This window comes from Homalodisca vitripennis, chromosome X (genome assembly GCF_021130785.1).
Source record: "Homalodisca vitripennis isolate AUS2020 chromosome X, UT_GWSS_2.1, whole genome shotgun sequence".
NCBI lineage: Eukaryota > Metazoa > Arthropoda > Insecta > Hemiptera > Cicadellidae > Homalodisca > Homalodisca vitripennis.
Window position 1 is genome coordinate 84,292,318 of NC_060215.1, and position 22,129 is coordinate 84,314,446.

The 22,129-nt window shown below is 34.0% G+C and overlaps 1 protein-coding gene across 1 annotated transcript in view; it reads left to right on the forward strand.

The window, feature by feature from the left end:
- LOC124369285 (guanine nucleotide-binding protein G(i) subunit alpha) overlaps positions 1-17,141 on the forward strand; it is a 37,095-nt gene extending 19,954 nt beyond the window's left edge. Inside the window, exons 5-6 of the mRNA XM_046827205.1 lie at positions 61-249; positions 9,887-17,141. Coding sequence (XP_046683161.1) covers positions 61-249; positions 9,887-10,077 — 380 coding nt within the window. The 3' untranslated portion in view covers positions 10,078-17,141. The remainder of the gene's footprint in view (positions 1-60; positions 250-9,886) is intronic.
- The last annotated feature ends 4,988 nt before the right edge of the window (positions 17,142-22,129 follow it).

Genomic DNA, 22,129 nt, shown 5'->3' on the forward strand with positions numbered 1-22,129 from the left:
TCCATTCTTAGTTTTGAATAAAAGAAAGTAATGTTGATACTATTATGTTTTATATTACAGGGTATGACTTGGTATTGGCTGAAGACGAAGAAATGAACAGAATGATTGAATCTATGAAGTTATTTGATTCTATTTGTAATAGTAAATGGTTTGTCGAGACATCAATTATTTTGTTTCTCAACAAAAAGGACCTGTTTGAAGAAAAGATCACAAAGAGTCCTTTGACTATCTGTTTCCCAGAGTATACAGGTAATAAATATTCTATTTGTACTGTTAGGAAAACTATAAGCAACTAACTTTTTTTTAAACAAATTTGAAAAAAATTGCCTTAGTTTTAATCTAAATCTCCAATGATTAACCATTTGAATGTATAGAATAAGAAACATTTGGTTCCTATTGGAGAATTAAAGGGAAATTTTGAAATATCATTAGTGACAGATAATACACTTTTCTTTGATAATTGTAGTTTAGTTAGTAACGTACTAAATATTTTTTTTTCAAATTATTGTAATTTAATGATAATAGCTACATTATGCTGTAAGTATTAAGCTCTATATAATGTGGTTGGAATAGGGCTTTATTGCAAAATTTCCATTATTTAAGATATTTGAATACAGTTACCAGAAAACATGAGGGAGGGAATATGGTGCTCATGATACTCACAATAGTTTGCTTCAAACCGGGTCAAACTTCTCAAATAATTAAAAAATTACTTTTTAGTCATCTTGTGTGTATAAATAATGCTTACTCAGTGAATATAAATTAAAATTTAGGCAGAATCGCTAAATAGAAGAATTACGAATTTAAAACTGAAATATAGTAATTTTGGTTTAGGAAGGAGTTTCCTCAAGGTTAGTTTTAAAACAACCACAGTCCCCCAAACTTGACTATAATATCAACTGATAATGCCAACAATAAAAATTATAAACATTTTTAACCTCTATATTAAATTTGATCGAATATCAAATAGCCATGTATTCACTGCAAGGTACAACACCAGACATTACTGATTTGATTTGATTTTGCAAGACATACATTATTGACTATAATAGACTCAGAAATAAGATTAAACAGAGTGGCTGCCTGGCCAGCACACCAGGAATAAGCTGGTAATCTTCCTGTAGAACCAGTAAAATCTCAAATATAATTTTTATGTTTTTAAGAACTTACACACTAGTGTAGTTTATCTTGGTTAGTTCTAACTCTGTGATGTGGCAAGCCTCCAAACACGTAACAATCCATTGAACAATTAAAGTCGGCCGACCGATCATCTCGGCCACGGCTACTATACGAGCGGTAGCTGTAAGCAATAAATCGGTAGTGGCCACGGTACAATCAGTGTTTTTGTGTTTAAGTTCTATTCAGTCACCGAAATGGGTCTATGAATGAAGTTGTCCAACTCCTATTCTTGAGTGAAAACAGCATTTTGAAAAGATGTTTGTTAAATAAATTGTGATGGCCTAAAATGTAGTGTTCATCCTATAAACAGGCTTAGAGTTTATTTCAGTGAATATTATAATCTGTTTTGACAGTACACCAGAATGTCAGTCAGATTTTTAACAGACCTTTTGGAGAAAAAAAAGTGGTTTTGTGACAACAAGTAAAGCCGAGAAGGGGGTGTTTGGGACCGATATGATGCGTAGTAATGACAGAATGAGCTGAGGGCTGAGCAGCAGGAGAAAAGTGTAATGTCTGGAATTGGAGGCGGATCAGCGGCACTATGTGGTACGCCATGTCTGTCGTGGCCAGTGTCGAGCATTCTCTGTATGTGCAATACAATCATTAAACTTTAAGTCACCGCTCTAAGGCTCACCGCCCACCATTTACCGCTCATATCGCGACCGAGGCTTCAGTTAGTCTATGAATGATTGCTCCTGACAAACACACAATCCGATTAGACATCAGATTACATAGGTTAAAACAGAAAAAGTGATGTTATGTTTTGATATCACGGTCACATCCAAGCCTGGACTAATTTAGCTACTTTAACACTGGAAAAAAGTTGCACAAGTTTTGTGTCAGTTTTGTATCAGACAGTAATAATCACTGGTCTGTACGAGCGCAAGAGTTCTCGCAACCGCTGCCTTTGTTGGATAGTTGTTTGCAAGGACTGGAGAGAAGTGTCACTCAATATATAAATTTCAATCATAAACATTCCCGAGACATCAGTGCCATGTTTGAACAGAACTTTGTATTGACTCTCGCAACAACCAGCAATATACCCGCAGCAAGTACTTGTGACAGTTCTCACTTGTTAAATTGCTTATCTTGTTCACATTATGCGACAGTAGTTGCACAAATTGTCTCACAACTTTTCTTGCAAATCTAAACGCAGCTTAATATTGTCGCCAGTCTGCAGACAGCCAGCTGGTCCAATCTACCACATACTTCACTTTTTGTAATCACAGCAAGCAGCATTGGCTGGACGACAGCTGTAAAAAACCCCATCAGCTATCCTATTAATGATTTATCTGAACAACTTCCCTGCACATGTGTGTGTGTGTGTTTGTCAGACAGTATTTGAACAAAACGTTGAAGTATAACGTATAAGAGGAGCATTACGTTATGTTGTTTCGTAGTCCATGACTATAACGAACACGTTGTGACTTGAACTACAGCCTTTCTTGTATTTATATACTTTGTAACTTAGTTGTGTTGTCGTGATGGGGGTGATTCTATTCTTGTATTGTCTTAAAGAGGAAACACAAAATATTTAAGAGTCAGTAATTGATATCATATTCTGGAGACAAATAAGGAAGGTTCTGTTATGTACTGGTGTCTACTTATTCCACAGATCATGAATTAACTGCACTTCAGTGATTTATGTAGTAGATAACTTTTTGATGTATTCTTCATATATTGGCTGAAATTGGATTATATTCGTAACCACGATACTTTCGTGGGACTCTAACTAATGCCACCAACAATGATAACCTGGAAAAATGAAAATTATGTATGAATTTTGGGCTCCAGGAAAACGTGCGTGAATTTTTATAATGTTCCTGGAATATTTACTAGGAGTGGATCGATTCAGATAATCGATACTCAGTTCTTTTCACTCAATTCCGACACCCACAAAAGTGCTTAAAATACGTTACGATAGTGATTTGTGAAAGCTGAATCTCGAGTCCAAATAAGCCTTATTTGTGGACAACAACTGACCGGCAGTAAGCAAATTGCCTATTGCTAACACATGTTTTACTTTCTGTATGAAAAAATGTAGATAGATAACGAAATTAACAATTTATAATTAGTAATTTCCATATTTATTTTTTGCACATTGGTGCGAGTCTGATTTGTCCAATTGTGGATAACAACTGATCATAGTACGCAAATTATTGATGTGTTTTTGTAGTTCTTTATGTAGAAAAACTATTTAGAAACATACAGTAACAAAAATACTAATGTATAAATAATATTTTGTGGTTTCTATGTCTGTATGTTTTGTCAACGCCAGAGTATTTGTTGGTTCTATGTGTGTACGTTTGCTGCTCGGTGGAAGGTGAAAGATCTCTAATTTTTTTCATCTATAAGTAGTACTCTGTGTAGTTGTACAGTAATAGATTCTCTATAAATATACATCCATACATTTTACATAAATGGGATAGATTCTAAAAGCTGATTTTATAAGTTATCATTTCTATTATTCAAAAGAAGAAGGTAGACAATATGATTTGCAGTTTTATTAAAAATATATTCATTACACTGAATCTCTGTGAATTCCTTGGAAGTAGCATGGCATTCTTAAAGATAAGTTTTCTCGTAAAGGTTGAAGTTAAAAGTAGAGTTTAGATTAAAGTATTTGGTATATTTCTTGGTTGTACCTAACTCACCTTGTGTGCCAGCAAAATATTTCGTACTGAAATTTCATGCACCCCAGACCTTGTGACCCACAATGCTGAACTGCAGTCTGCCCGACGGTAATGCTGTGTTGATAATTGTTTGTTCTTTTTATTTTTCCAAATTGGGTACATGTATTTTCAAACATTATAGAAAGGCAAGTTATTAAGTATACATAATGCATTTTGGACACATTGAAAGACACAAAGATATAGAGTAAAGAGTTTAAAACAAGTGTTAGTGATGAATTGGCACAGAATTTCTCACATGTCGCAAGTAACGAAATTTGCTAGATTACTTCAGCTTTGTGACATTTCCTGCAGATACAGTTGGTGATGATAAACCTTAACCTTTCCACTTGCCATAAGGGTTAAATACAGCATTGCAGTGGTTGTTTATTTTGTTTGAAAGTTGACTAGTGAATCGGAACTTTTTGACCAGAATAACTAGGAATTTGAAAAGAGATTTTGAGTGATCACCCTGTTAAATATAAATTGTATGTCCTAAACAACATCTCGTGGAATATTGTCTAGATCAGGTTTTTTTTTAACAAGCTGCCATTAATAGGGTTCTTTATTAACAAAACACTGGTTCAGCACAGTTGAACACATTAGTCACCCCTTCAGCATTCTGCTCGCACTCCACAAACCCAACACATGTGTAAGGGCATCTCGTGCAACGGCTGTTTTAATATGACGCTGCCGCATAGAGTAGGAAGTTCAAAATTATGGTAAAATGTGAAATCGTGACAGGGAAAACCAAAATTTGAAATCAATAGTCAAGATCACCTGTCTTCCATAACTCTAGTGATGTGGAATCAGTGTTACATATTGATCTCATGTAGGATTTTAATTTAATAGTTATCATTCTATTCATGAGGGACCAACAGTCAAAGGACAAAATATCTTAAGGAATATATATTTACGAGGGTCGTCCAGAAAGTAAAGAACGTTTTGTTATAAGTCAATAAAAACAAAAGATAAGAGCATGAAAATTTATTTATAAATACTTATAAACTTACTCTATTTTTCTACAAAATCGCCGGAACTGTCAAGGCACTTGTTGTAGCGTGGCACCAGTTTTTCTATACCGACGTTATACTGTTCTGCCGCCAAGGAATGAAGCCACGTTTTTACTCCTTCTTTGAGGTCTTCGTCACCCAAAAAGTTTTTTCCGCCTAAAAACACTTTCAACTTTGGAAACAAGTGATAGTCACTTGGAGCCAGATCTGGACTATACGGAGGGTGTCCGAAGATTTGCCATTTGAAAGAATTGAGTTCTGCTTTGGTTCGTGCACTGCAATGAGGCCGAGCATTGTCGTGGATCAGCACCACTTTCGACGACAGCATTCCGCGTCGTTTTTTCTGAATAGCGCGGCGAAGCCGATGCAAGGTCTCGATGTAGGCCTCTGAGTTGATTGTTTCGCCTCTCGGCATGAACTCCACATGGATTAGGCCTTTTCGGTCCCAAAAAACTGTTGCCATCAATTTCCTGGTGTTCAAATTTGGTTTTTCTTTCCTGTTTTTTGTTGGTGAATTCGAGTGATGCCATTCCATTGACTGGAGCTTTGTCACCGTAAACTGCCTTAATTTGCCTATAAATTTCAATAGGTCGAACATTCTGTGCATTCAGAAACCGTATCACACTACGCAGTTCACACTTGGCGGGATTTTCAATTAACGCCGCCATTTTAAACTTTCACAGGAGACGCAATCGTGACCTCACGGTACCGCTACTCAGCTCACACTGAGGCAGAAGGTGTGGCTAACGAACAAGCTATCTACCGCGGTGGTGGGTGAACTGCGCCGCCCGTGATGCGCAATCGTTCTTTACTTTCTGGACGACCCTCGTATCATATGTGGATAAGAATTTTTATTAAATTTATTTATTACTCATTTAACTGTTTATTTATGTATATAATAATCCTCTCTTTCTTATACCACTGTATTTACTTCTTAGTATTACCAGTGGAATACAAGGCTTCGTTTACTTTTTATTTCTTTAACACGCGAGAGATCGCACTCACTTCCTGGACGCGAGAGGTCGCGCGACGGCAAATTGCTCACGCTCGTCTTTTACTCAAATTGCAGCTTTAATTTGGTGAGAAAAGTTTCAATAAAAAAACTGTGTGTTGTATCTATTACTGTCTTTCAGTATATACTAATAAAAGTAATTGGGTACTTAAGTTCTAACAAAGAGAAATATTATTATGATACACTGTATATCTGGTTCGGAATTGGTGACATTTTGGTACGAAAAAGGTCGCGTGTGAGCAATTTGCCGCAATAATATAAATTAGGCTTTTAAATGAAACATTTTATTACAATAAAGTATTTTATTATGAGGAAGAAATAAATTTTATAATATGTATATTTCCTTAAAACAAAACAAATTGCCTCAAAAACGTTATAATATAATAATAAATCAATATTTAGGCAAAATATTACTAATTCAATAAAATATTATGTGCGAATGAAGAAACCTATTTTATATCAAAGAAAAATTATAAATGTTAACGAAAAATTAAAATTTCTTTCTAAGTTTCATAAAAAGTTAAAATATAAAAACCCGTAAATTAGTACAAGTTTACTATTTTTGTTTCAGTGGACATTATCGTCTAAGCTAACTGAAGAAGTGTGTATGTATTCGAAAACGTTACAAAAAACACAAGAACATTAAAATATTGAAGATTTAGAAATATTTCCAATATTCGCAGATTTAACAGAATGCACTACGGGAGAGATCGCGCGAAGGCATATTGCCGCGGCAGGTGTAGAGCTACAACAAAAATTCCACCACTCGCAAACAAAGCCAGCGACAGACTAACGGTTGTCAAGGTCAGGCGCAGGGATGTACTGGGAGGGATAAAACGAGACCCTGTTATCCTGGGGCATCACTGCAAACGAAAATATAAAGAAATAAAAAAAGCGCGGCAAACTGCCGCGGGCGCGATCTCTCGCGTGTTAATAAACATGCAAAATTTCAACTTTTTCTATAGTCATCAATTTTGTTTAGTTTTTAAAACATTGTATGTATGTTGATATATTTTTATTTTTAGATTAATATAAACATTGTATGGATGTTTGTGTGTGTGTGTGCCTGTAGTATCAGTGTCCAGTCCCGGAATACCTCGTGGAGGCCGTGGCTCGGCTGTCAGCAGTTGATAGAGATTCTGACCCAGCCACCTCTCCTCTTCCTCAATGTACACCACAACCTGATATCCCCCAGCTCCCTAGAAATTAATTTCTCCCTTTTCCAAACAACTGAAAGCAGCTCATATTAATGCTCAGTTTCTGATGGGTCACATAGACAATAATTTTTCTGGTGCAGCAACTTGATATTATTTTTCTCTTTGTCTTTTTTATAAAGATACCTATACTCTTTGAGCCTCTTTCTGCCCATCTTCAAGGGCAACTGGCCTATAATATCATATTCTTTTTTATAAAGATACCTATACTCTTTGAGCCTCTTTCTGCCCATCTTCAAGGGCAACTGGCCTATAATATCATATCAAGAGTCATGATGAAAGTAGAGTATTCCTAGTGTTGGGGTGTGTGTGGATACGTTCTCCACAGAAATAATAGAATTAATAAAGGGGATGATGGTGTTGCAAGAAACTGACTTACACTTACTCCTACAGTGTGTGTTCCCTATTATATACAGGGTGTACATAAAGTCCTGCACGGGTATAATATTTTCTGAACGATAACAGATAAAGAAACAAGATTTGGTACATCAATACTACACCTAAAAATCTACTTTTTGAAGGAACTATCAGTTTTCTGTAATATCATGGGGACGTCCCGCAAGGAGTCAGAAGGAAATCTTAAATAGGAGCATAGGTCAATATGGACATCATTTTAAAGGGCTTATCTAGCAGAGTTTAATGCCGCAAACCGCACTCAAAAAGATTGATCCAGTACAAAATGGCGGCTGTTCAAAGATTTTACTTGGTTACATTTTATTAGTAGCCATAACCCCAGTAAAGCAAAACTGCAACCAAACGAATACTGCAGCTAACTACTACATTATGCTTGTCAGTTGTACAGAAGTGAATTATGACATTAGTTATCCTCAAGGGTTACAAATTTGGTCCTAATATATTGATAACGGGGAAAACCTGATAACAGTAACAATTAGAAATCTCAGCGAACTATGACGATCGGAAACACTTCCTGTTTTCATAAAGTGTTGAACAGTTCTCCCTACAGTTGTTCTAGAAATTGGCTGCCTCTTGTGAAAGTAGTCATTAAATAAATGGCATGCTTCCTCGTATGATCGTCTGTTATTTCCCCAACCATCATAAGAAGTGTTATACGTTCACGTTCGTCAAGCGACATAGTGTAGTTGAGAACTACAAGCAATACGACAAACTCTTTTGTACTAAAGCGCACTGATAAAATGGATGGACAGCACTACTAAAACAAGAAAACTAGAATAGCCTACTATGAATAGACTGGCTAATAGGAAAGTCCTAACTGCGACCCAAAGATAAGAGATTTCTAATTGTTACTGTTATCAGGTTTTCCCCGTTATCAATATATTAGGACCAAATCTGTAACCCTTGAGGATAACTAATGTCATAATTCACTTCTGTACAACTGACAAGCATAATGTAGTAGTTAGCTGCAGTATTCGTTTGGTTGCAGTTTTGCTTTACTGGGGTTATGGCTACTAATAAAATGTAACCAAGTAAAATCTTTGAACAGCCGCCATTTTGTACTGGATCAATCTTTTTGAGTGCGGTTTGCGGCATTAAACTCTGCTAGATAAGCCCTTTAAAATGATGTCCATATTGACCTATGCTCCTATTTAAGATTTCCTTCTGACTCCTTGCGGGACGTCCCCATGATATTACAGAAAACTGATAGTTCCTTCAAAAAGTAGATTTTTAGGTGTAGTATTGATGTACCAAATCTTGTTTCTTTATCTGTTATCGTTCAGAAAATATTATACCCGTGCAGGACTTTATGTACATATATAAAGTGTTACATCCTGTAGGTGACAATGTGCTTCAAAATTTTCATATGACACAATATATCAGATTTATATTTTTATCATGTTTATAATTCTCAATTCTAAATAATTTTATCAACCATATGAACATGACTAGCTATAGGCTTGTTGGAAGCTTCATCCCCAGTGAGGAATAACCTTAATTCAGGGTTTAATCAAATTAGGTGGTTTAAGAAGTCTTAAAAATTGGTGAAAGTATGACATTTTTAATAGCTAAACCTTAGGAGATACTATAAAATACATAGATTGTTGTAAACTTACTAATTTTCATTTCATGAGCTAACATTGAATTGAAACAATAGTTTTCTTCCTATTTACAACATGCACATTTGATTCGTGTACAATAATTAATACCTAGTTATTTGTAATTATAAGATAAAATGTAAAAAACCATAATTAAAACCTATTGCTAAACAAAAATTTAAAAAGTGTGTAAGGGCATCAGTTGTATTATAAACAATGACTTTAAATTTGTAGTGCTATAAAATATAACATTTTTAATGTCAAAATTTTAAGTGTTAACATTTTTTAAATATCTGTTTATATTGAATATATTAATTATATTGAAATTAAGGGAAGTTAAAATATTTTTATCTTCAATTAATGTTTGAATTTTGATATTTGGAAGTGGGTAAATGAATATATCACTGAATGGGTAAATCACAACTTATAGCTTTGTTTGGTGTACACAAATTATTATTTGGTATGAACTACTATTTGCTATGCACATTTCTGCATAGGTACTCAGTTCACATATGCTGATTTCTTTAAATAATAAAGAAATTCAAAGGAAATTTAGGTAATTTTTATTACCTAAGTTCACTATTAGTCTGAATTCATAATACATGGAAACATCATTGGTGAAGTAATACAGCAACATCAATCACTGACCACGATTCTCACTGATCATAATGCTATGGGATTGATTTATTATGATCGAGTGTTTTAATTTTTATTGAGATACTTGTCATCAAAATTTGCATTATTATTATCATTATTTTCCACTATATAAATGTATCAATATTTACAGGTTCCAACACGTATGAGGAAGCAGCTGCTTATATACAAATGAAGTTTGAGAATCTCAATAAAAGAAAAGACCAGAAAGAAATTTACACCCACTTCACATGTGCAACTGACACAAACAACATTCAGTTTGTGTTTGATGCAGTCACCGATGTCATCATCAAAAACAATCTCAAGGACTGTGGTCTTTTCTAGCATCGGATCTCACAACTGGCTCATCAAAATACTTGTATAATACCGTACACAGTAGATTATTAAGGGAACATTTATCTCAGGCTGTTAAAATTCATCTGTTGAAGGTACAGAAAAACCTTTACCTGATTTGTAAGAAAGTGATTGTCAATAATATTTGCTGATTTTTAATGTTAATTTGATGACATTTTAGGGCTAATATGTTTGTACAGGTGTACTATAAAATATTAATATTAGATTTTATTTTTTATATGAAACAGTATACGTAATTTAATCAAATCCAGAAAATGATATTCACTTGTTTGTGTTTATTTGGCCATTTACTTCTTTTAAATGAAAGACCTGTAATTTTAGGAAAAATATATGTGTTTTATTAAGTTTAAATCTTTTACTATTGAAGTTGGAGGTAATATACTTTTTTTCTTTTTTACATTGCTAGTCAATTTTAAAAATTAAAAGAGAGAAGAAAACAAGTTTAAGTCTATTTATGAAAAGTTAGTTTAGTTTATGAAAATAAACTATGATGTTTAACCCAGGAGATGGCCCTACTAAATTTTTCTTTAAGTGCCTTTTTTCTATTTTACATACATTCCAGTGTATACAAGGACTTGATATAAGTCTTACTATAGTGAATTTATTTACATTATAACAGAGATGTGTTACATCACGGTTGTAAAGCAATGTATAGACTAGAGGGTGGCACAGAGAAGGGATACAAATGACAGGGGAATCACTGTCGTGTCAACGTCCCTGAAGGTTCAATGCAACAGGTTGCTGAAACTACAAACTTGTCACCAAAATTATTATTGACTTTGGTGGCAATTATACTTTATCATACTACTTCCTAGAACTCTTGTCTGATCATGCTACTCCTGCCAACTGACAGATAGCAATTACAGCTCCTCATTGATCATCTACTCCCGATTACCGACTTGAATAGCAATTAGAGCTTGTGGCTAATTACGCTACTCCCGGATTCCGACTTAAGTAGAAAAAAACAGTTCCTGACTGATTATGTGGCACCTGATTACTGGCTGAAGTAACAATTAGAGCTTGTGGCTGGTCATGCTATTCCCGACTTCTGACTTAGACAGTAAATAAAGCTCCTGGCTTGCCATGGTACATCCAGGTACTATGCTCACCATTTATGTTTTACCATGAAAGCTCAACGTACTTTTTTATTTTAATTTAAAAAATGCTACTAATTTTGTAATTAATTCCTCTGTGAAACTTCAGGTTGATTGTTTCTCCTAAAACTTTGAATTTTGATGTTTTTAGATGAACACAGTATAACATTGTTCATTAATATTTTCTAATAGTTTTGCACACAGTTTTCAAATAGAAATTAAAGTCAGGTAGATATTTTTAAATTCACTTTTCTCCTAGTTGTAATTTATGCTTTGTTTTTCACAAGATTATGTTATCTAAAATCAATACCTTTAACTAATGTACTTAGTAGAAAATCTTGAGTAGATATATCCTAGTGTTATAGGTCAAAATAAGTATCAGCATTAACTATGTTATTCTTAATTTGATTTTAGTTTTTGCTTCAAACACTTAAAAACAACTTTGTTGAAGTTCTTAACATTCAGTAGCTGTGAGGGTCATGTTGACATTAGATCTTGTGGTACATCTGTTTTTTGTTTTTTAATAATTGGAGGGAGAGAGTGACAGTATGTTTATAGTGAGTTATGAAGTAGTTCCAATTGTGTTGGCGTGTAAATCATGCTGCCGTTTGTCTAGACACAATATTTTGTCAACACAAGTGTAGCTATTAAAAATTTATACCAAATGTAAAATCTGTGCTCACAAATTACTTATTATATAACTCACTTCTTCTCAAAAAACGTGAAGACAAATCGGAAGTGAACTTCCAGCAATACATAAATGGAATACTGGAAGGATGGCAAATAAAATAATTACAACAAAAGGTGATATTTCAACATTGAAATAGCTGTCTCAGGCCAGTTTTCCTTTCTCCCACCTGCTCTGAGAAAGCCATTCATTAATAATGGGGCTTTATCAATGAATATTGTACTTATGTTTATCCTTTTTCCATTGCATCATTTAAGTCTATTACCAGTCTTACTAGCATTACCTTTTCCCTTTCTGCCCTTTGTTGAAAAAAATTCTCATATTGTAGAGCATTAGCTATCAAAGTCGCAATTGTCCCTTATCACACTTAATAAAAGTTGTGGAAACCATAACTACAATACGACTTAATGGGACAGATGTAGGTCTGATAAGAAGGAGTTACAATGATGTTAGCTCTAATTTAATATTTTCCATGTGATATTCTTGAGCCTGCTACATGCATTAAGGTATTTTTAATATATCTAAAGAAAAACTTGTATTTCTCACTGAAGAAGGCTCACATTAATGAATACCATAGAGTTATGTCATTAGTAAAATGGGTTGCACAAAAATTAATTTCTAAGTACAGATAACTTCATAATGTAGCTTACTGAATTTTTTATCACAAATATTTGATTTATATGAGCCAAGATCTTAAAATGACATTAGTAAATAGTTTATATTAAATGTATATTTTTATACAACTGCCTTTTATGTAAAATAAGATTTTTAAAATTTTTATTAATACATATTGTATACAAATTATAATTTTCAATAGTTTAATTAATTTAATAATTACATTGTTGAATAGTATGGTGCTTCAAGTGAATTATGGCCTCTAATATTGTTTAGATTGTAAATACAATTCCACCTTATGTCCAAAATGTTTATTGTTCAAAAAAAGGTTTTTGAATTTCATACAAGTTAAACATAGAAATTAGGAAATAAAGCGTTGAAATGTATTTTTGCACAAATTAGTAATATTAAGCTATTCTACAAACTTCATGTTAATGTTTTCTAGTTTATAAAAAATCTTAATAAGTAAAACATAAATAAATGATTAAATTTTGTAATACATTTTATGATACAATGTATTCTTTACCTATTATGATGTGCTGAATAGTAGTGGTACATTTTATACTAAGTAAATATTAAATATATTTATCACTAATCCAGATATATTCCAATTTTTAAAATTTTTCTTCCTTTTTAAATGAACCATTTGGGTCATGAACATTTTTAAGTCTTATCTTTCTATGTGAAAAATCTATAATGGATCTGCAATTTAACAACCAATCTAGAATCTCTATAACTATCCATCTACATAAATGAATCATTTTGGTCATAAATCGTTTAACCAGCAATCTTTTTTCTTCAGATTGTTTGATCAAGTTGTTACTATTACTGCAATCTTGGGTTATCCATGCACGTTTCTCTGACCAGCAAGTGCTCCGTTATCACCAGATGAACCACTATCATGTCCTCCTCCAAAAGCTGCGGCCATCTGGGCCATACCTGAATGCGTTGTGTTGAGGGCTTAGACCGATGATCTCTAGATCACCCTCTCACTCGTCCTGGAGCATCTCCCATTATTAATGAGTATCAGCAACAAGTCAAAATGATTGTGCACACTCAACAATTACATTTTGCAGCAATGTTGATGAATTCTAGTGGCTATATTTATTGAATATAAACACAGATCTTATTCATTCTTTTTAGGCCAACTGCTACGGGATCTCCTCCTGGGATGGCACCCAAACCTACACCAGTAGCATCGAGAAGAGTGTTTCTATTTAAATGAACCAGTCAGGTCATCAATTGGTTGGCCAACAGAGTGGTAAAAGAAGGTTTTACTGGCCAAAGGTGTTTATGAATCAAATCGTTTATTTAAATATAAACACTCATCCCGATGCTGCTGGTGCAGGTTTGGGTGCCATTCCAGTAGGAGATCCCGTAGCAGTTGGCCTAAAAAGAGTGAATAAGATCTGTGTTTATATTTATACATCTAATCGCCACCACGCTCCATTGCTGTTGCTGTAAAGTAATTGTTACAGTGCGCATAATCATCTTGTTGATGACACTCATTAACAATGATAAATGTATACAAATCGGTTTCCTTGAAATACCATTCATGACAATGAGATGATTTTGAATTGCTTCTTCTATTTTTGCCCTGGATTAAGAAAGATTACTTTGATTCCCTTTAATAATCCAGGTTTCTCCCAAAGCAATCACTAAAAAATTTGTAATTGGCTGAAAATATGATACTAATTGCTACTGACTGGTACAATATTGACCATTTAGATGTCGCACTCAGCATCACACATTACGTTGGTGCTATGAAAGGTTGAAAAATAGCTTACTATTTGACTATTTAGCATAACTGCCATAATATTTAGATTTAAGTTATAACAGTAAATACAACTCCACTGTGCCTTATGTAAGTGCATTTAAAAGCTAAGGTAATAGATTAATCAAAATATTTTCTGTACTATTTACTTAAAGGTTTGCTCTAACAATCATGGTGTATATTTCATATATGAACAGTATACTTAGTGGAAGACATTTTGGAGCAGACAAATAGTGGCTTAGTTACTTGCCACTATATTAGGATTATATAGACAGTTGTGCGTCACCACCCCAGATAGGATATTTAATTTTTGAAGTGGAAAACTGGTTGAATTAGTTACTGCTTTATTTCACTTGCATTTTGTCAGCTATATTAGGTTCTCAAGAATTGTAAATATTGGAAATAGTTTTTAATGATTTTTCTACAATTCCTCCTCATTATGAGAGTTATGTTGTTAAGTTTTTATTGTAACTACAAAAATTTACCTGTCCCCTTACCATCTGAAAAATGTACAAAGGATCTGCAATTGGAAAATCAATCTAGAATCTCTGTACAAAATTTGTCTTATTAAAAATTAAATATTTATATTTTATAAAATGTCATTTCTTTGGTGTTTTGTCCTCAAGTATAGTACATTAGAAATAAGTTTTTGATATTTTATTAGTAATTTATAATGAATTCTTCTAAATAATTTGATTGTATGTTACTACTGTGATTGTGTTATAAATTTGGTATAACTCATTTTAACTGTGAAAATAAACGTACTTTGCATCTCATGTTAAAAATTAGAATACATAAGCTTAAAAATACAATTACTTTTATAAGCTATTTTTCTGTTGCTAAAGGTTTGCTTCAATTCAATTCAATGATTAGTAATTTGTTAGAAGTCAAATCATTGAAAGCGTTTTGTATTGTGTAATTAATAAAATTAAAAGAACTGTTCACACAAAGAGAATTATTATAAGTAAGTTCTTGCAAACACATCGGATATATGTATCAGATGTTTTTGCCAGAACATTATTTTATTTTATTAATAATATACAGGTTTGATTGTTTTATACAACATTAATAGCAATTTTTACATATAACCCATACTTATTTTTTAAGGTGATTGATCAAAGTAAAGCAACAATAGTAGCTAGACTTTTATTATTTTAATAATTAAGTAATGAGTTATGTGAATAAGATTATATCCCATGGTTTATAAGAGAAAAATAGTATTTGTATATTATGCCATGACTAAACAATTGTGATAAATAATTGCCAATCATTCCAATTTATGTCTTGTAAACTAGTATGTTAGTTTTTACTAGTATGTGTGTATATCACTGTACGCTTGTTCCTTAAGTGCTTATTATTTTTATCCTTTCTTACATTTTTATTACATAATATAAAATAAGATTATTAAGATTGACTTTGTTGATATGCTTAGATCGTATTTACTGTAAACAATATTTCAAGCTGTAAATCCTTTAAAATGTGTGAAACTTGGTTTCCTTGTAATGGTTAAAACAGTGAAATACTGCTTGAGCTCAATCATCAAAAGTATTTGAGTTTTGTTATTAATAAAATTAAAAGAATTTTTGTACAAAGAAAATAATATGTTGACTGCCTAGTTGTATGTTTTCAATGTTTTGACGCACAAACTTGAGCTCAATGCATGTGTAAATCATTTGTTGTGGGGTGTACCAATAAAATAGTCACGGGAATGGTACTGTGTAGAAGATAAGTTATATAAGCTACTGCAAACAGTTCAATCGAAATGTTTACGTCTACATACAAAGTGCAGTAAGATCACCCTGTATACAGGTACACTTCTTACTGCTATAGTTAGAGTTATCTTAAATATCCAGCTATGAATGTTTCGTCACATACCCCACAACTTGTATAATTGGTGAAATTTATCATATGTTTTGCTTGCAAAGCCAAAACATGTATTTGCCTTTTGTAATAAAACTAACAACTTTAGCAATTCATTTGATGTAATGATCATAAAAATGACTACAGTGGGTCCTGTCACAATGTTTATTCACCAATACATCCTGTATCAATATTATTAGCAGGGAGCTTTTTTATAAACATAGAGTTTTCCGCCATTTTGTTCCCCTAAGTTACTGTAGTAGTCATTTCAAATTATTTCTAGTGTTTGGGAACTATTCAGACTCCCCAACACCTAACACCCACAGAGAGATGATGCAAACCTTAGCGGGAACCAACTAGCAACTGACAGTAACTTCACTGAAAGTGAATAGCTCACTTCAAATTTATATGTGGGTGGTGTTATAACAGGAACCCACTGTATTTATTACACTTTTAATTATTTTTTACAAATATCTATTGTTTTATTAATTCTAAAAACATCTGTTCACATCTTAAACCTTTGTAAGTGTATTTCATAAAATGTACGCTTAAGTGTGTGGAAGAATGCTACGAATTGAAGAAATTTAGATATATTTGTTTTTGTATAAATTACATTATGTAAGCATGACGTCTGTCTCAGGCTGAGTTTAGGCTGGCTTTCCCAAAGTGATGAAAGTAAGTTCTAGCCCATGCTTTTCAAAATAACATAAAAGACATATTTTATTTATAAACACAGTAATTAAAATCAGCAGTTGAATAAAGGAGATTATGTTATATGCAGGATTAAGAAAAACACAGGATTAAAGATAGTCTACCCTTCACTCCAGCTATTCATTCCCACACTTCCTGTCTACGTAAACTTGATTGGATTTATTTTTATTTAGCCTGAGACAGTGTTTATTGATATTTAATGAAACTAGTTGCAATGTTCATGCTGATTTGGTTTATGGATTTTGTAAAATAGTTTTGTTTTTATTAAAAATAATAAATTTATTTAAAAGATTGTTGTTTTATAATTATTAAAACCCAATTTCTATGTAAATTACCTGACAGCAGTGGTGCTCAGGTATATCGTACAGGAGTAAATCTAGAAGTTATCAGTTTTCTCTTGACCCTGGAATATATTTGAATAATACATAATACTGTATTATTGGAGTAATAATATTGATCAAATACTTCAGGTAGAATAAGAAGCAAACATCATATTCCATTTTAAAACTAGATGTTTTGCATTATTTTGTATAAAAAGATACACAGCTAATATACATGTCATTTCACCGACATTAAATGGAATTGTCCCAAACCTTTTCAACTAAGACAAATTAAATGGGTATGTATTTCGTAGAAAAGAAATAATAGGATGTTTAGTAAGACACTTTCTTTAACAGAACTTCTTAATTAAACCATTACAAGAGAATAATTTTTTTATTGGATGTATATAGGTATAAACCAAGGGTTAGTTAAATAATTAAATTATTAAGTGCAATCTTCTTCCCATATTGAATCACAAAGTTAGAACGTTTTTCATAGTATTCATGTATACCTAACTAGGAGTAAGTTTCAATATTTAAATTCAGTTACAACCTTGTCACTCTATAGTTGATTTTTCGTTTGATTATGAGCCTTGGAAGTACTAAATCCATCAAGTATTAAATTATCACAAGTAAAAAAAACACAATTGAGAATTCAAATTAAAAATTAGACACAACTTGAGGTGAGTTTTAAGTTAGTAAAAAACACTACTATATTTGAATAATTTGTGTAGGCCCAGTTAAAAGTTCAAACTACTTATCTTCAATTTGTTTATAATAAATTAATAAACAAATATTTGACAATTCTCATGAATTTACAAAAATTCCTTGGGAATGTATAAAATAATATTCTTGTAAATTTATTAAAAATACTAATACAAATCTCTCCAAAAAGTAAAATTTAAATTATTAAAAGTTTAATGTAAGTTCTTCTCAAAACTAAAAGGGCAATTCATCCAAATTTCAATATGAAAGTAAACTAAACCAAGTCATATTATAACACTGAACGTATTATTTTAGTTTTATACTTAAAACTAAAATAATGTTTCTTCTCAATTACTTGAATAATTTTCTAACAACAACACATGGTCTTCTTGTGCCTGTTCTAGAATGTCCCAGGACTTCAAAAAATGTACTAGCTTCAATATTTATTACTCTTATAAAAATGGACAAATATTATTTCAAATAGTATTTGCACAAAATTATTATTAAAGGGTAAAGCTTCTAGAAAAAGCATAGAAAAACAACTTGCTCTCTAAAAATTTAAAATTGTTCTTGAATAATGCATCAAATTAACACACAACTGCACATGATAATATTCTTTTGCAAAAGTACTACTTGATTTCTCAAATTATTGTAGATTTCCGCCCTTAACTTTGGTTAATATACTATTTAAGTACTTCCCATGTATATCTGGAAATTAAAAAAAAACCTAATAGATTTATGTATCTATTTTTGTGTCATTTGAAAAGCCAAACACATTTACCTATTTAAATTATAGATTTTGTAATACACTTCAAAATCAAAGATCTAAGTAAATGTATGGAATTGTTTGTATGGTTTCTTATGTATAATAATGCCGCACTTCCCGGAGCTGGAGTTTTACACTACCCTTTTCTAATTATCATTACCCAGTTCTATTACATCATTACCCGCAACTTTGATTGACTCCCAGCAATTAACCATTCTGAACACAAAGTAAAATCTGTATACAACCCAAAGCTTTTTTTGTAGACATAAGACAACCAACTACCTAGAAGTCTAACTCACTTCAAGTTACAACATTCCTACAAATTAACTGTTTTAGAGTGTCCCCTATGTTGAGGAATGACATAAGCTTTAAACTTATTTTAAACTTTTATAAGATTCATAAAAACCACCTTCTCCTCTTAACCCTTTAACCAATAAAAAAAAGGTGTACTGTCCTGCCTGGCCATTGGTGGTGGTTCGGAAGTCACCTTTAAATCGTTCGTCCCCAGATTAAGTATTAGGGATGCTTTCTTAGCCTTAACTTTGCCTGATAAAATAAGACATCTTTAACCAACACAAGTCCAGGTGTGCAGCACCATCAAATCCTGAGCATAGTTGTGTGGTGATAAAACCAATGCAGAATTTTTTTCCCTGTTTTATATAAGTTTTTAACAAATACCTCATTTAAAGTTTATTAACACAACATATAACAGCTGTTAACATGTGCTTGAAAAACAAGTAATCTCGGGTATGTTGGTTGTTTAAAAAACCCAGTATTGTATGATGTATCTCATGCAAGGTGGTTAAAGAATTTAACTGCCTATCCATTTCCTCACAAATAAAAGGAATAGATTATATCAGTTTAATAATAAAAAAACTGTTTCCAAAGTAAATCTGAATATTTAAATAAAATCTAAGTTAATAAATAAAATATCTACTTTCATGAATTCCCAATTTGCATTTGTTGTTTGTAATTGTTACCCTCAAACCTAAATACTATAACTATACTGGTTATGGGGAGACATTTTTATATAAATAAATGCGTAGATTTATACACAGAAAATGGCAAAATCAAGAGGATCTATAGCATATAAAAATGTATGAATAACAATAAAATATAGCAAATACAATGCAAAGTTTTTTTCTTTATATATTTGCTTAGTTTTTATAGACCTATCCACAAACAATACGTCGTTGACCTATGTTAAGTTCTTTGTATTGTTTCATATCATGTATTAGACGAGTAGGTTATAGTCGACTATTTTTATATAGTCTGTTTTAAATAGGCATTTTACAATAAATTCTAAATTAGGATGAAAACTTTTTATCACCAAAAAAATTTCTTAAGTTGATTGGATAGCACTTGTTGAGTTGTAATAGAATAAGATTGTATTGTGTAGCCCAGGAACTTACTGTCATGATGTCAGCAGTCAGTGGCGTAGCGAAGGGGGGGGTCCAGGGGGTCCGGACCCCCCCCCCGAAATTTTAAGACATATTAAAAAATAAAGCATGGAGCAGGAGAAAGAAAAGGAGAGTTATCATTTACTCTTGTTTACAAAAATTAAATTGATTGATTTAATTGATTAAAGTGACCGTTGTTAAAAATATAATTGTCCTTTCGTTTAAATCATAAAGTATCAAACGATACTTATGGGCTCGGCCTTTCGGATAGTGTAGTGTAATCACGGTATTGCTATAGAGCGCGGTCACGTGACGTCGCAAAGCAACCTAAATTGTAACACGGCAAACATTCGACCTCCAGCGCTCGTTGTGTCAACAACTCCTGAAACAACATGAGTGACATCTTCAAGAAGATGGGACAGCGTGCCTTTGGAAGCGCAGCCAGCTAAGAGGCCTAGCTCTCCACCTGCCGGCTCGGCGCCTAAGAAGGTCGCTGCTCCTGCAAAGGGCCTTTTTAAAGGCCACAACGTCACCACTGCTACTGTGACATCTGACCAACCTACGGCTTCGGTTTCTACGCCCAGGATACCCTTGCTGTTCCTGGACAGTGTTCCGGACTGGCCTACCCACGCCAAGAAGTTGCAGGGGTTGGCGCGGGACGGCCTGACGACAACATTCCGCGGTGCTCACTATCGCTTGAAAGTGACCACCGTGGAGGACTTCAGGGCGGTTCAGCGGTACCTATGTTTCAATAAGCTGCCCTTCTACACTCACAACCTTGGGTGTGAAAGATCGCTTAAGGTTGTGATCAGCGGACTGCCCGACACCGATGATGTGGAGCTCTTCGATGTCTTAACTGACGAGGGCTTCGCCGTCGACGAGGTTGCACGACATCGGACTGCCAGGGGACCTACCAGAAGCTGGCTGATCACGCTGACCAGGGACAGTGAGCGAGAGAACCCTGACACCAAGAGGGCTTGCCAAATCTACAACGTGAAAAGCCTGCTCCATGTCAGAGTCTCAGTCACTGTCTACAAGAAGCCGGTCGGCCCGCCGCAGTGCTACAGGTGCCAAGGTTTTGGCCACGGCTCCGGCAACTGCGGGAGGCCGAGAAAATGCGTCCGCTGCGGGGAAAATCATCTGAAGATGAACTGCCCCAAAGTCTCGACGGAGAAGGGTCACTGCTGCAATTGTGGCGGCGATCACAACGCCAACTATCGTGGGTGTCCGGCCTACAAGGAGGCCAGAGCGGCAGCTGTCCAGTTAGGCCGCAAGTCCCGGCCAACCAAACCAGTGGCGTGGCGATCAACGGCCCAGCCGCCCAAGCGACCAGCGCGGGACGAGTCACCAGCGAACTCCGTATCGGAGAGTGAAGCTGAGGACGACATGCCGCAGAAGAAGAAGCGCCGGAGGAAACCCCAGAACCCAGCCAACCGACTACCTCGCCCGCCGGCAAATACACCAGCCACTCCGCCGCAACAAACGGAGGCGCCAGCAGCTGATGCAGCAGCAGAAGCAGCCGCCCTCGCCCAGCGCAGCCTACAAGCCGTCTTGAAATAGCTGCGCAGCTGACCGCCCTCATCCGGCTCTTCAATGAAGCAGTGGCCCTCAGTGACACACCGACCAGCTGCTAGACTGCTGCAGAAGCAAATTGTTCCAGTTGACAGGCAAATCATTGAGCTCAACTGCTCAGATACTGCCCACAGACCAGGAGGAGCGCCCAGAGGCTATCCTAGCGACCCGACTTGGACTTGGACAGTTTAAATTAGCGACCACTTCGTTCAAATTCGTCTTGGGGACGTAAGAATTAAGTCAAGACGTTGATTTTAGTGTCATTAAACTGTAGACGTGTATATAATTATCGAAAAAAATATAAAAAATCACTTTCGGTCGGAAAATACACTTTAAAAGCTCTACTGATAAGAAGTTCCGACTACTTCGGATTTCACTGACTGAGGTATTATTTCATTTTCCTTAGTATATTCCGATCGGAAGTGATTATTTTTGGTTTTTTTCTCGATAATTATATATTTATTAGTCGGCGTTGAATTAATACCTAAAATCAATGTCCTAACAAAATTATAAATAC